This window comes from Myiozetetes cayanensis, unplaced genomic scaffold, assembly GCF_022539395.1.
Source record: "Myiozetetes cayanensis isolate MyiCay16 unplaced genomic scaffold, myiCay2020 scf2-11, whole genome shotgun sequence".
Taxonomy (NCBI): Eukaryota; Metazoa; Chordata; class Aves; order Passeriformes; family Tyrannidae; genus Myiozetetes; species Myiozetetes cayanensis.
The window spans coordinates 41922810-41939015 of record NW_026087411.1 but is presented as its reverse complement, the minus strand read 5'-3'; the positions used below and the strand labels follow the sequence as shown (position 1 = coordinate 41939015).

General features: G+C 41.9%; 2 protein-coding genes across 2 annotated transcripts in view; one reads left to right on the top strand and one right to left on the bottom strand.

Annotated features, from left to right (window-relative positions):
- Positions 1 to 16206, bottom strand: part of ARV1 (ARV1 homolog, fatty acid homeostasis modulator) — a 124341-nt gene that overhangs the window by 81716 nt on the left and 26419 nt on the right. The window lies entirely within an intron of this gene.
- FAM89A (family with sequence similarity 89 member A) lies at positions 9154 to 15417 on the top strand. The gene is made up of 2 exons (XM_050316680.1): positions 9154 to 9449; positions 13414 to 15417. The coding sequence occupies exons 1-2, from the start codon at positions 9195 to 9197 to the stop codon at positions 13570 to 13572; spliced, it is 414 nt and encodes a 137-aa protein (XP_050172637.1). The 5' UTR covers positions 9154 to 9194; the 3' UTR covers positions 13573 to 15417.

Below are 16206 nucleotides of genomic sequence, written 5' to 3'. Positions count from 1 at the left end.
GATGCATTTGACAACCAGTTTGCTGCCTCCACTAGAAACTGATGCAAGCTTTTCCTTGAGGTTGAGCACCAATGAGCAGGACATGCACAGGCCTTCTGTTGTTTCAGTCCTAAGACCTAACCCAATTCTCTTTACAGCTGAAATCAGTGGACAGATCAACGCCAAATTCCATGAGATTTGGATCAAGTTTCATGGGGCTTTTTTTAGGAATGCCACAGATCTCCAGAACATATTAGGAAGCATCTTCCTATGAAAATATTAGAAACTATCTTAAATTGCATGCTTCTTGCAGCTTAAACTAGCTATGGCTTCATTGATATTTCATTAAATAAATGAGAATTAAAAGTAATTCATTGCAGAGACAGCAAAGTATTTAAGTTCTGAAATTATTTAAAAAACATGGTATTTATAAATTATTGCTTATCTTCTGATCTATGACAGTACACCAAAGTCATATAAAATTATCATTTTACCTCTCTCTACCTCAAAGCAATATCAGAGCAAAGCATGACTCAACAAGAATATAGCTGGTAAATATAAATGTCTTCATCAAAAGAGTGAATGCCACAGGATGCAAGTAACCTGTTTTCAGAGTGCTGACAGAATTATGTTGACTCTATTCTAAAAATTTTCATCTTCATTGAAACATAAAAGAGATGGCTCTTGATACTTTTTGCTTACAGTTGAAAATTGAAAAGGATTGTGAGATATCTCAAAGTTATTTCAGGTCACTGGTACTCTAAAAAGTTCTGAAAACTCATAATTAATTAACGAGCAATTGCACTCTAAAAAGTGATCATGTAGAAACAATAAGTTGAACTCAGAGCATGTATACCTTGCATGCTAAATCCATAGGAGTTTGTGGCCTTGTATAAATTATTTACCCTGTCACAGTTTCTAAACAAGAAGCCAAGAGAGAAACAAGAGTGAGAAGGGACAAATTCCTTTTGCCTATCTGACCTGTAAACTCAAGAGCTTCAAAAGATCTCCACCTCTTCCTTCTCATTAGTGCTCTTTAGGGATGCAAGTGGAAATAAAATCAATAATGGGCATTAAAACTGACTTATTTTCATGGTATGTGTTGGACTTGCTAGCAATCTTATTTCCGGTGGCTCCTATCCAGGCAGTCTCTGTAGGCTTTCATCTTCCCGGGACAATTCAATGGAGAAAAACAGACTTTAGAATGCTTTTGCCCAGGCAGTTTTCCAGACTTGACAAAAATACTTCATGAATCCTTGTTCTTTCCTTCTAACTCATTTGTATACCTGTTTGTTCCTGTCAACAACTGATTAGTGATCAGCTTGATCTGATGTCATTTCCAGTACTGAGGTTTGGATTTTGCAGCTTCCCCTCTTTGTGGATATTTTTGCCGCATTTCCCCCCTGCAGGCATTTTAGTCTTTTGTTTAACTTTAGGGTTTTGTTTCTTTTTGCAATCTTAACGTATACTGTAGTTTGCTTTTTGGGTTAGGCTCTGTCTGTGCTATCCTCCAGATGGCACCAACTTGTAAAATGACAAAGAAATGACTGGATTATTACATGGTTTGGTCCTGTCACGTGTGAGTTGTCTCCAGTAATACCACAGGTGCCTAAGGTGTGTGCAGCAATTGTTGCACACCAGCACAATTCCCACCTGGCAGTGACAGCTGTTGGCCTTATAGCTGATCCACAACAGCTCTGCCAAGGAAGAACAACTCTGAAAAGCTGGATGGGCTTTGGAAAGGCAAGATGAACTGAGATTTTGGATCCCATCAGTGCACTGGATGCAGTCTACATGTTGGTTTGGGACAATGATATCGTCAGCAGTAAACTGAGAAGTGTGATTGTGCTGAGAAAGACATGAGCTCATCATGTGAGAAGAAGCATCCTACCTCCTGGTAGGCACAGATACAGTTCATGGGTGAAGTCAGAGAAGCAACTATGGTTTGCACTGGCTGAGAGAGGCTTTTCTATTAGAGAAGATGGGACCATTACAAAAGTTGGTTACCCGTACAAAATAAGGCTCATACTAAAATGCTGCAAGAAGCAATGATCATAGTTCAGCTAGTAGAACAACTGCCTCTGAGTCAGTAATTACTGATTGTCCCTGCACTGAATTTAGGGGTCAGTGGGCTGCTGAATGTGCTGTTCTTGTATGAAATATGAAACAAAAATTCTAATCACTTGTTGGCCATTAAACAACTGATGACATCGTCCATCAGAGACTCACAATAGCTTTGCTTCTCTAACTGTGCCAGGTAATTACATTCTCTCTATCTAAATGAATTTTCAATTACAGAGAGTACCTTTCTCCTCTAAACTGTTTAGAAATAATGTTATGCACCATTAAATTATTGCCCCTGTCCCACCTCAGAGGCAGCTAATTTTTAGCACAAGACAAAGAGATCCAGGTTCCTACAAGGATGCTCCACACAAGCATCAGCCCAGCCTCAATTTGGCTACCGGATGCTGTGCTTTCAGGCACCACTGTAGCCTCATCCATCCTGTGCAACTCCAACTGCTGGAAGGAGGAAGCCCTACTGAAATCTGCTTATCACTCTCCCCTTATGAGAGCCTGCAGAGGAGCACAGGCTGTTTGTACCAGAAGGCAGAACTCCAGCACAGGTGGATGGCAGTATGGGACAATGGCATTTGGCCCACCTGAACTGAAGGGTATGAACTGGGGTTTTTTACGGCCTCAGTTCTGAATTTGATTATTCAGCAACTCAGTTCAGGCACAACTCTGTCTACTTGCATTGTGGGAGAGGAAAGGTCATTTTACAAAATCATAGGTACATCTGAATATAAAATTAGGCCCCCCCTGCAAGCATCAAAGCCATTCACAACTGAAGAGAAGTGTTTATCTCCTGAGCAGGTTATCTAACAAACTTCCATACTCAGTTTGGAAATAAATCTCCTATGTACATTTTCTAAGGGAGAACACAGAAGAAAGAAACAAGAAATATGACCTGTTTGTTAACGTCAGTTGATCATAACAGTACATAGAAACTTCCATGTTTGTTTATAAATGACCATTTTGCAGAGACATAAATAATTCTTTTTTGAAAATGACCAATGACTACTCCTCACGCAAAAAAGGCTTCAAGGCAGATATCAAATTACTAGAGAATCTGCAATACGCTGCACTCCACAAGCACAAATCCTTCCACTTCTGCACACCCGCAGCCATCCCTGTTCAGCAGCTTGCTTTCTCCTGTGCAGTTTTGCCTGCAGATTTAGAACTCGGATCATTTTTACCTCAGATGACCTTGGCCCAGCTTAGACAGCATCCTCCAGATTTGACCCCAATGCAGATCTCACTAAAGGAAAGGGTCTGCTCAGTGTCACTGGGATAATAAGACAAATACCCTTAAAGCCTGTAGCTCTGATCCGCTGGCGAGCTGCTTTCAGTAATCAGATTCTGGAAAGCTGTTATTGTAAGTCAAGTCGGCACTGTTAAGAGTATAAGAAGTGCAGTGTTGTGAGGCTAACAAACTGAACTAACTGCAGAGCAGTGGTAATAAATGCCCCCTCAAGCCATCTTTTTGAAGAGGCAAATGCTTATCAGAACCATATTGAACTCATAGGAAAGGGAGGGAAAACATCAAAAGGCACTTTGAAGTCCTTCTTTTATTTTGTATTTTTGGCACAGTAAAAGGAGATGAAGGGAAGATGTTCAGAACCATTAAAGCTGTGGACATGAGGTTACTTTATTACACAGTTATCTCACAAAACTCTGCTGGGTTCTTTCATGGCTATGAATTTTCACATCATACTGAAATTGTTAATTCCTACAGCCTACCATTGTTTCTCGTTTCATTTCAAGGGATTTGCTTTTACCAGTTGATAAAAAATACTAAAATGGCTTGCTTTCTTAATTACAACAGCAATCCTGAAGACAAGGACACATTATAGGAGTATGAATTTGACGTGGTCTAAATGACTCCTTTTTCTGGATTTCACATAAGGGAAGAATCTATGAGGCTGGAGAGGTAGGGGAAAAAAAGACTGATACCATGACATCTAATTTAATAAAGTGAGAGAATAGAATAAAGAGATTTTAAAACCAGTGTTACAGTGCACTAAGTGATGTACTGTGGAGATTTATAATTTGATCTAAGGTTAAATAGAGACATGAACAAGCCATATTTTGGCATCATTAGGAAAATAAGGGTTTGGTTACCTTAACTGGAGGTCCCATCAACTTTACTTTCAAGTCCTTATTTCTTCTAAGCACAATCCTTCCGATAATTTTTGATATGAAAGTACAGACTTTAAGTCTTTCTTTCCCTTAACAACTGAAACCAGCAGCACTTGCACCTGATGGCAGTGTAAAAAAAATATAGTGAGAGAGGAGAATTAGATCACTTGTCATTATAGAAATGTTATTGTCTCTTTGACACATGCACATGTTCTTCAGATTTCCATACTACTCCTCACTGCTTTAATTGCTGGGCATAAATTAGTTCAAAAATCTATACCGTGCTCACTGAGAAAAGGAGAGAGGAAACAGAGCTCTTCTTTGAGTGGCTGCTACTTGCAAAAAAACCCCAACCAAACAAAACCAAACCAAAAAAACCCAAACAAACAAACAAAACCAAAACACCCTGCATGTGCGTTATTACTGGCTGGAAGATGCCATCAGTGATGAAACTGTTACTCACACACACTAACTCCATAGACCAGTCCCTCTGTGTAACCTCTGATTCCTGCTGAATCTATTGCCCTTGCTTTGCCCAGTCCTAATCACTTTTCTGTCATACCTACCCCTGATGTCCTAGACTCTTTCTCTCCTGTTGTCAAAATTTGGGAGTTTTCCTGTTTCTTCATGAAAAAGGAAGAATTAGCAGTCTGACTTCATTGCAGAGAGCTAAAGGGTAGCATTAGATATTGGCAGAGAAGCTGAGGAAGGTAGCACCAAGAATGCTGAGGGTTAAAGTAAGGTTACCTATAGAATATTAGAAATTATTGTGTAGGCTTAAATTTAGTTGTAACTTGCTTACAGCTTAGCATGAGTGGGCCCTGCTCAAAAATTAGCATAGGTGAGCTCTAAATGAACTGCCTTTGTTAACATGAATGACTAAGCAGAGGAGTAAATAGAAAAAGACTGGATATCTTCAGATAAGGACTGAGACTCTGGAGGGCCCCAAGATAAGAAAAATGATTGGCCTGCCCACATGAGCATGAAGAAAGAATCCAATGAAGTGTTAGAAGACCCCAGACCATAAATCGCGATTGGACCAAGAGGCGTGTGGAAGGCTCATGAAGAGCAGGAGCACAAACTGAGGGGGTATAAAGTTCCAGGGATTACTTTGTCCAGGGTCCCTCTCCAGAGGCATACAGCTCAAGCATGTGTGTGTGGCAGCTGCAGTGAGAAAAGGCAGGGATAGGAACTATGGCATCAGAGACCACAGGTAGGGGACATTGCTTTGGAACAGGGGCCACGCCAGGACACAAAGACAAGGACCAGGCTAATACCAACAGGCTGGGAGAGCAAGTGGGTTTATAACCACAGGAATACATTTCATCCAGATCTTTAAACTGAAGCCTGGATCCCCAAATCTCCATATTTCTGTGTTTCTAGCAGTTCGTTCTGAACCCTGCAAAGGCTGAGGTGTCTTCCTTGAGTATCTATGACGTAGCAGACATAAAAAAGGTAAGAGCCCACTACTGCTCCTGTTCACTCAGGTAGCTTAAATAGGAGGATCCCTGTTCTAGATCTAAGGATACCACTTTGCTAGGGACCTAGCTGGGAGCCCCTGTGATATGTGTTAGAATGTATTGGAGTTTCACCTTTTAGGCATTGATATGGAAATATACCTGGGGAAAAAAAAAAGTGTCAAAATTAGGACTCAACCATTTTTATTTAAAATGGACGAAAAATTATGCCTAAGAATTGACTGATCTTCAGCTGAAAACCTGATTTCTGTTTGGATATGCCACTGTATGGTGTCATATATCAGGTTCCAACTGAAGCCACCATCTTCTAAATTCTCTTTAGCCAAAGGGTTGAGTTTCACATCAGACTTGATGATCCTTGTGGGTCCCTTCAAACTCAGGATATTTTATGATTCTATGAGTCCTAGAAAGCCACAGAACAGCCTGATCTCTGTTCCTCCACATTAGAGATAAAAACCATAGACCTCACGAGAAACAGAATGTTCAGGCACTTTGACTAGAGGAGCAAATGGAAGAGTAAAGTACGTGTCAGTAATTATTAATTTGTCTTGCTTATGCTCAGTTTGTGATGAATGAACCAGGAACTCAAAATTAGTAGATGTTTTTTTAACATGACCTACCTTTAGCTTTCCGTTGTCCTCGTCCCAGTGTGGGTAACAATACCACCTTCTATCACAGTGTTGTCATAAAGAAGAATTCCATTAACATTTGTGGATAAGTCAGTTATGAGAAGCGAAAGCATCAGAGAAAAGGTTGTAGGGAACAGTCTTAATGTGTCAGTTCAAGGTACACTATAATGCATATAGATCACCACATTTTAAAAGGGGAATGTTAGTAAATGATGCACAAATGATACACAGGCATGGTGTAACCTCCTAATGAATGAGGAAAAACATCACATATGAACATGTAAATTAAAAATACGACATGATGCATTTCCGTACAGAAATGGTATGGAACACTGCTCTTCTGCCACTTCCTAATTCTTTATGACATAACTACATGCATTTTTAATGTAAGGTTTTTTTAGGTAACGTCCTTAGCAAAGATCAGTTTAGACAAGTAACACATTTCTGTGATTCAATTCTAGGAACCAACAAAGACCAAGAGGTTTATACAGCTAACAAACCCTACTCCATAACCAAAGGACATAACTGCAAAAGATTCCAGCTTCCATTATCACGATGTTATAACTAGGTCAGACTAAAGAAAGCAGTAGATTCAGATTTTAAAGAGTAGTTATGAATTTAATATGAATGAAGGCTAGATAATGTAGCCAAGTGAGAGAAGGGTCACTGAAAACCCACAAAGTATTTTTTTTTTATTTTTCAGATTACAAAGTTAAGCAGTAAGACAGCACAAAGACTTCTGCAATAGTAAAGATGTGGCAACAAGGTGCCTAAAGGACCCAAATGTGAAGAAAATGTACTCAGAATTTCATGAGATCAGGAAAACTGAAAAAAAAAATAAGATGGTCTAGATAAAATAAGAATACTCACACACTTTTCCAAACAGCTGTCATCGTGGAAAAAAATGGGGGGGATTGGAAGGGGAACAAATACATATATTTGCTAATAAGCAGGAACATAATACGGTGCCTACTTGCTTAGCAAACCAAATCAGTATTTTTGCAGTCAGGCACTCTTGGCCTGGAAGGATGAGGGGTTTGTTGACACTGTAATCTACAATAGGGATGGTTTAAAATGCCTTTAGTTTCAAAAAAGCTATCAGCACAATTTTATTTTTCACAATAAACCTGGGCAGAAGTGGCATCATGACTAACAGGGGAAAAAGAAGTCTTCTTCAAACCAGTGCAATAAATAGCACATCAGGTTGTCTGAAAAATCAATCCCTAAAGTGGTGTGTAAACATGAACAAAGATTGGCAAAAGCTTCTTCCACAGTAAGCAGTTTGAAAACAATTGTCACTGAGTCTGATGACATTTAAACCATGAAAAAGTCATGCAATTCCAGGAACAAAACTGAAAATATGTAGAGGTTTAACTCAGAATCACTATATCTGGTTATTTCTTGAAGTGGAAACCCCACAAACAAAACAGGGCCGTGGCAATAGGAATGCACCTCTAAAGAATCAGGCTTTGCAGTGGCAGCACATTCCCAGAACTCCAAGTTTATACTCTGCTTTGGTTTGGATTTTGAATAATCCAAAACTGCCCTGATTTTTTCAAGAGACTCCAGAGATACTAATATGTCAAGGGAAAAGTGTGAAAACATAAAAGGCACAAAACCAGAGCTGGCATATTGAGGACTGTATTGCTGTGGTAACAGAGCTGTGGCTGCTCTGGTAGTTTCGGGGATTCCTGTGCCACAGCCCCCCTCATGCCCCACTCCTGCAGCATGGCTCCCATTTTCATCAGCTTTTTAGGAAAGCAGCTGGGTATTTTCTGTAAAGCAGAGCAATAAACTGTTCTGTGAATAAACCTGGAACCCAAACTATGAGCTAACTCAGATTGAGAAATTTGACTCACGGAGCAGGTAGGGCGAGGTTTGAGTAGTTGCAAAGCTTGGAAATAAAACACTTGGTACAAAACTTGGCTGTGGAGATGTGAAGGTGTCACGGTTCAAGCCCAGATGGAAATTAAGCACTGCGCAGCTGCTTACTCAACCCCATTTTCTTTCCTCCCTACCCTGGTGGAATGGGTATAAGAATCAAAAGTAGAATTGGTAGGTTGAGATAAAAACAGTTTAATAATGGAAAACAAAGTACAAAACAACAAAGGTGAATATCCCTTTGGCCAGTTCAGGTCATCTGTCCCGGCTATGCTCCCTCCCAGCTTCTTTTGTGTACCTTGTCACTGGCAGAGCATGAGACACACATACACAAACACACGCGCGCACACAAAGTCCTTAACTTAGGATAAACACGACTTAGCAAAAACCGAAACACCAGTATGTTATCAACATTACTCCCATTCTGAATGAAAAACATAGCACTGTACCAGCTACTGAGAGGAAATTAACTCCATCCCAGCCCAAAACAGGACAGAAAGAAACACCTTGACGGAAGGGGAGAGCACTCTCGCGTTATCAAGCAACTGATGTAACACCATCGCCACAGAAGAAATAGCCACCCTCCGCCTGCAGCAGTTAATCTGCTTTCATGTTTGCTTTCACTGCGTTCCATCCCTCCCCCAGCCCTCGGGGCGAGCCCGGAGGCTCAGCCCAGCTCCCGCAGGGCCCTTCTGCCTCCCGTGACCTCGGGGCAGACGGTGCCGCGGGGGTGTTTCTGCGGGGCACAGGCTGAGGACCAGCCCGAAGGGACTCGCCTCGGCCCAGACAAAGCCACGGCGCTGTCACCGCCGAGCCCAAGCCTAAAGCCCGTAGCCCAACCCCGAGCCCGCCAGCCACTTGCACCCCGAGGTGCCCATCGCCCCCGCCCCGCTCGGTCCCTCCCTCCCTGCGCCGGCCCCGCTCTGCTCCCCCGCCCCCGCCCGGCCCGGAGGCGGGGCGGGCTTCGGGCGGCGCCTCCCGCGGCGGGGCCGGGGCTGCTCTTTCCGTCGGTGGCCGCCGCCGCAGCATGAGCGGTCCGGGGCTGCTGGGGCCCGGGGGCGGCGCGGGGCTGCCGCCGCTGCCCAAGAGCCTGAGCGGGCTGCTCAACTCCTCGTCCTCGGGCGGCGGCGGCGGCCAGGGCGGGCGCTGGCGGGACCTGGAGCGGCTCTACGCGCAGAAGTCCCGCATCCAGGACGAGCTGAGCGGCGGCGGCCGGGGCTCGCCGCGCCCGCCCAAGCCTCCCAACCTGGACGCGGCGCTGGCCCTGCTCCGCAAGGAGATGGTGAGCGGGGCGGGTCTCGGCGGGGCGGCGGCGGCGGCGGCGGACGTGGCGAGCGGTGGCGGGGGGCGCCGCCACCTCCCCGGGGCCGGAAGGGCGCCCCGGCCCCGGTGGGCTGGGGCAGCCCCGCGTATCCCGACCCGGCCGCCGCGAAACGCGGCGCTACCGGCGGCGGGGGAGGGTCGGAGCTGGGGGCGGTGGGGCCGCCCCGGCTGCAGATGGAGAGCCGCTTGCCGCGCTCGGCGGCACCCACCGGGACCCGGCATCCCACCGGTATCCGGCATCCACCGGGATCTGGCATCCACGCTACAAGGCTGTCGTTTAAAAAAAGCAAAACAAAACAAAACAAACAACCAAGTGTCGGCACTGATTCGATCAGCCCGAGTGGCTGCGATTAGGTGTAGTTTTCTTCAGGACTCTGTTTTGATCCTGTAGCAAGGCGTTATTAACAGTGAAATTCTTCCAGGCGACCTGGCACACCTTTTGATTAAACACTAATTGGGTGTTGGTGCTTTGTTGGTGCAAGCTGCAGCTGTAATGACTAATAATAGCCTAAGCCTTGTGCACTGAGGATTCTGAAGAATCAGTACAAGAAAGACAAGGAGCTGCTGGAGAGGGTCCAGCGGAGGGCCACAGAGATGATCAGGGGGCTGGAGCATCTCTCTTATGAAAAGAGAGTGTGGGAGCTGGGCCTGTTTAGTCTAGAGCAGAGCAAACTGAGAGGGGATCTCATTAATGTATATAAATATCTCAAAGGAGGGTGTTAAGAGGATGGTGACAGACTCTTCTCGGTGGTACCCAGTGACAGGATGAGGAGCAATGCCCATAAACTAAAACATAAGAAGTTCGACCTTAGCATGAGGAAGAACTTTACATTGGGGCTGCCCAGGGAGGTCGTGGGTTCTCCCTGTCTGGAGACATTCAAAACCCATCTGGACACATTCCTGTGTCACTTGCTCTAGGTGACCCTGCCTTGGCAGGGGCTTGGGTTAGATGATATCCAGACATCCCTTTCAACCCTAACAATCTGTGATTCTGTGAAGCATATAAAATATGATATTGCTAAAAATCTGCATGGTTCAAAACTGGTTTTCTCAGGCTAAAATGGTGTTTGAAGACAAGAAGCTCTGTTGGATTTTGTGGATTTAGAGTGACAGCGTAGTGTACTGAGATCTTAGTCTGCCACCAGTGTTTCAACAAGTAGTTTAAATACAGTTAGAGATAATTCTTAGAACTGTGTATTAGAATTGCCTGTTTGCATTGAAGCTCAGGAAGGACAGGTTAGTATCCACTGCTGGGGCTTTCTTCTGCAGTGCTGTAGGGGGAAAATGAGGACATATGGTCTTAGTCGTCTTAAGCCTTTCCAAAAAAGCAAAGATAACTCATTATAAAAGTCTAATCTATTTTTTTTCCTAATGGGAAATCAAATGAGATGCTTCTCAAAGTCATTTGACAATTAGACTTCCCCTTTAAACGTCCCCTTTAATACTCTGTTATCCTTGATGATAATTTGATAAAACACTTCTGACAAAAAAAATTACTTCTGAACACATCAAAGACTTCCAAGACTTTTTATGGCCTGTACAAATTAGAAAGACTCTTGAGTACTAATATGTTGCCTTTCATCAAGAAGGTAATAGCACTTTATTACTGATATTGAACACACTTTCTTGCAGCAGTCAAAGATAGAATTTCTATTGAGTAACGAATTTGCTTTAAATTCACAAGGAAGAAATGCATAGCAGCATCTTTCCAGCACGATCAACCAAGCAACTGTGTATATAAGTTTTTAAAGTTGACAAAGGGATGGACTTGGATGCTTTGGAGAGAGGGGAAGGAAAGGAGCGGTCACTTCAGGACTGTGATTCAGGAATGCAAATTGGCTGGTGTTAAAAACTTTGGGCTAGTGCTATAATTTTGTCAGGCTTTTGCTACCTCAGGGATCATACTTGAAAGCTGTGAAGAGCTAGAGCCTGCATTTTTCTCAGTAGACTTCTTGTTTCATTGACACTAGTGGCAACAACAGAAAAATAAGATATTAAACATAACCATTTGGTGTTAAGGCCTGTTATGTTAATTCTGCTGAGCAATTTCTGCCTTGAAGTTTGTGCTTTGCAATCAGTAGAACTGAACTTAACAGAAAGTGCTGAAGTCCTTTATGGGGCTGAAACAGGAATGCTGCTGGTGGAAATGCTCCGAGTTTTCCTGGGAGACAAAGGTTGTCTGTCTCCAGGTTGAGTTTTTTGGCTCAACTCACTCCTAATTGCTCCTTTAACAGTTCTTCACTACAGTTTTGTCCATCAAACATTTAGCTCTGAGGCAAGTCTGCCTGGTGGGTCTCATGTTCATATGTCACAGTGTTAAGGCTTAAGGCCAGTTTCACAGCATCCTTTCTTACCTGAGGTGAGCAGTTTGTTTAGGTTACAAAGGCAAATAAGGATGGGTAAGAAAAATAGTGTAGATCTGAGGTGGTAGAAAGGCTTATCTTTAACATCCTGGCAGCTAGCAGGGTGTTCCATGTCCTGTCCTGAAGTCCTCATGGTTAGTCTGTGCAGGATTTCACATTTTGGCTTCGTGACCTCAAGTAATTTGTGCTGTTCCTGAAAGATGCTGTATCCTCCTTTTCTGAGTTGGAATGGCATTGTGGTGCATGGGAATTTCTTTTTTCCTCCTCCCACCTTCATAAAAAGGATCTGTTAGGATAGTTCAGCAATGTCAAAGGAAGATCTTCATGTTAGCTTTTTGTGGTTTTCTTGTGTACTGAGTGTATCTGTCCCTAGAATTTAGACATGCAAGGAGAGATTTTTGAGAGATTATCATTCTGGATAAAACAGTCTGGTGTTCGGGCTGCAGTAAAGGCTATTAACATTATTTCTTTGTTTCTCGTCTTAACATGAGTTGTGGCAAAAACCTTATTTGATGAAACTGAGGCTCACTAGGAAGAGCCTGTCAGAGCTTAACACTTGAAAAATTAGGCGGAAATGGCTGTTTCTTGAAAATGTTAAATTGGGTAGTGGCTTTAATTTATTGCAAGACAAAACTTAGATTTAATTTGACCTGACTTGGATAGGTGACAATATCAAGTGAACTCCTCATTTTGTTGCCACAGAGGGAGACTGCATTGAGTTAGATGATTGGCTTTGTTTCCCTTTGCAGTGCAACATACTGGTTTTGTAGCTGACATAAAGGTAACTTTTTTTTTCATGGTGCTCCAAATGTTTAATTAGCTGTGGAACTAAGACCTGAGAAGTTTGAGGACCAAAATATTAGGTGCTTAAATATAAATCAAGCCTATGCTTCAGTGGCGCATGAAAAATACTCTGAAGATTTGCAGTCTACAACATATGTCCTTGTCTTGCTTTTGCTTTAGTTTTGCTGCTTGCAAGTAGTGTGCTGTATTGCACTAGACATACCTGGCCTTGTCAGATGCCTATGTATGTCAATAAAGAAAAGAAAATTAGAGTAGAAATATTTAGCCAGGAAGTGGAAAACCAGCTAGAGTTCTATTTAAAACTTCTGCTCCTGGCCATTTCAAACTAAAACAGAGTGCCTGTGATATGTGAGAGAGAGATGGTGTCAACGACAAACAGCATTTCTGGAAAAGTACCTTTCTTGCATAATGATGAATATAGACTTTATTTGTTTATCTGTAATTCTGCTGATAGGAGGGAATTGCTTATTGGAAGATAAGCGTGGTGTTGTGATACAGCAACATTTTGAAGAACACTTTGCATATGTTCTGCACTATTGCATCACATTGTTCCTTGTTCTTTTGTCCAGTTTATCCCATGGGGCATCTGTCACCTTAGAAAATGAATTTTACTTCCATATTTCATAACTGTTCAAGGTGGAAAGAAGCTTTAAGCTCTTGTTTAGCAACAAAAGATATATAGCATTATACTGCCAGTAGGAAAAACAATTGTAATAGTGATTGTTTGTTTATTTGTTTGAATTCTTCCCCCTTCAGGTTGGCCTTCGGCAGCTGGATATGTCACTGCTGTGTCAGCTGTACTCCCTGTATGAATCAATTCAAGAATACAAAGGTGCCTGCCAAGCTGACTCTAATGCAGACTGCTCGTATGCCCTGGAAAATGGATTTTTTGATGAAGAGGAGGAATACTTCTAGAAGCAGACAGATTGACCTCCAGGCTGACTGAACTGAGGTTCTTTTGTCCTTCTTTCCCTGTAACACACCTCAGCAAGAACAACTGGAATCTGGATCCCTCTTCCTGAGGAGGAATACCCATCTACCCCAACTTGTGTTAAATTCACTTATTTTAGCAGGCTGTCAGTACAAGTTACTCATACAAATACCACTTGAGGAAAAGTGCTGTACTCTTAACTTTTGAAGAGTCCTCAGACATGCTTGACAAGAGTTTTCAATTTAATTTGCAAGGTGGGTGTTTTCAACTTACAAACGTTGGTAGCTTATAACTGGAATTTTAGTTGTAGAAGACAACAGTGACTTCCCGAGTTGTAATAACTTTGTAAGGGGGAGGGAAGCCTCTGCTGTGGTGTAAATAGCTATAGGTGGTGGGGTTTTTTTTTGGGGGGGGGGAGTCAGTGATATTGATAAATGCATTTTGAACAGGCATCTGGATGCACGCACATTCTCAGCACTACTAAGCTAGTTCTGCTCTTACCGGCTGCATCCAGTTTTGTACTGGGTGGATTGTTTACACAGTTTAAATTTTTTTTTTATCATTAGGCTAATTTATTCCTAGCTTACAAGCTGTACATGTGATAGTGAATGTTATCAGCAGGGTTTTTTTCCTGTTGATCTAATTCACTTTCTTGGTACTGCCACTTGGCGTTAACTTTTATACTATTCTCTGGATATCTTGCATCTGCATAGCTCTTTGACCTGCTAAACACTGTTCTGAAATGGTTTGCTTAGCTTTTACTGTACTGCATAGTAAAAGCACAGATTCAAACATAGTCTGTCTGCCACTATGTGGCTTGGAATAACATGAACTCTTGTGCAAGTGTTCTCGATCATATGAAGCTTAAGGAAACCTCTCATATGACACAATGGGACAAATTGCAATATTTTATACTGGGGTGAACTTTGTTTCTGTAAGGTAGACAACAGCTCTTTTTAAAAATGCGAAATAAGTATTTTGAGCACATTGCATATGTTAAAACTTTTTATACTAACTTGTTCTTTGAAGTATAACTTATTTTTGTTTTCAGAACTTACTAAAGCACTTAGTTAAGTTGTTATTACTTCATAGCGTGTACATGTAATGCTTAATCAACTGAGAGTTGCCAACTATGTGAGTCTTCACCCTTCTCTATTTTAAGTAAAATCAACTCCCAACGCGATTTTAATTTCTTAACTTTAATTCTAAAGATTGCTGTAAAGCGCAGTGCCTGAATCCTGACACAAGCTAACAATTAAGGGCTTAAATCTCAAAGGGTTTTTGCATGGTTCATGTCTGGTATGCGTACATTTTACAGGAAGAAATGGAGATCACATTCTGGGGTACCTCCTCTCTTAGTTTTTAGCAGAGGCTAGGATGTTGCAGTGATAAAAGCCAAGAGACTTCTAGGGTGCATTCCCTCTAAAACTGGCTTATTTTAGTGGAATTCAAAGGCCACAAGAGTGAAGACTGTGCTGTAATTGTGTATGTGTACAAGTTCTTGATCTAGTGTGTGGCAATGGTTGGATATTTTTTTTATGTTAATTCTGGTCTAATTACTTCACTCACACAAAACTAATCTGAATGATAGGGAAGACACAGATAATCCAGATAGCTACATCTGTACTTAAAAATGTTGTGTGCCTATGTGTGTATACGTGTATATGTACACACACATACACAACTTTATGCTTTGACTTAAGAATGTATCAGCTTTTAATATAATTTGCTGTGCTTTTGGTATTTACATGAGGCTTTTTCTAGTCTGTTGAAGTACTGCTATTTTCTTGCTCTTTCTCCAAAAATAAAAAGCATGATGTTTAGCATAACTTTTTAATGTTGTGTGTATTTTAATTTACCCTTTCAGTGAATCAAAACCCTACCCCCTTTCCCAACCTTCCCATAGGAAAACTAGGACTAGTCATCACCCCTGGACCAAAGCAAGCAATTTTTAAGTTACAGTGGAAAAGATTCTACTTACCTATATTTGGAATGGAATTTCCTACTTCTCTATCTTAATTGGATTTTACTTGTTTCTGAATTCAACAGAGAAAATTCTGTCTCTACCACTAGAATTAATGATTTTTCTATTACAGATCTTTAGACATTGCCACTCATTAATAGACTCACTGGTGAGAATGGACTTGAGCAAAATTCACAGTACTTTCTCTTACATAAACTTAAAAAGCAAAAGGATTTATCATGCTTGTGATTTGGGCAATATGGAATGTTTAGCTGCTATTCCCTGTACTAAGGGAAGCATAAAAGTCTTCAGGCATCACTCCACAACATCTGGACTGGAAAACAGGATAGATTACTAGGACTTGCAAAGTTTTCAGCACTTTGTCCCTTTTAATAACACCATCTTGCATGGGAGAGAAGTTGTAATCTATATTCCTAAGGCAAATTCAAATGCCATGAAGGCTGGCTAGCCAGATGAAGGTTTTAAAAAGAAGGCATTTGTTATTAAGTCTATAAGCAGTTGTTCCAGAGGCAGATTTCCATGCCTGGTGTTGCACTTCGGAGTTGTATCTCCTGACCACATTATAACAGCACAAAGCAGGGAAATTGCTCTGAAAGAGGTGCTCAGTGGGAAAGTACAGCTTAAATACTGAGCA

Bases quoted from the DNA above. Each gene is read 5' to 3' on its own strand.
- FAM89A (XM_050316680.1), top strand. From the start codon at position 9,195: ATGAGCGGTCCGGGGCTGCTGGGGCCCGGGGGCGGCGCGGGGCTGCCG. The intron at 9,450-13,413 runs GTGAGCGGGGCG...TTCCCCCTTCAG, and splicing joins CCCTGCTCCGCAAGGAGATG to GTTGGCCTTCGGCAGCTGGA.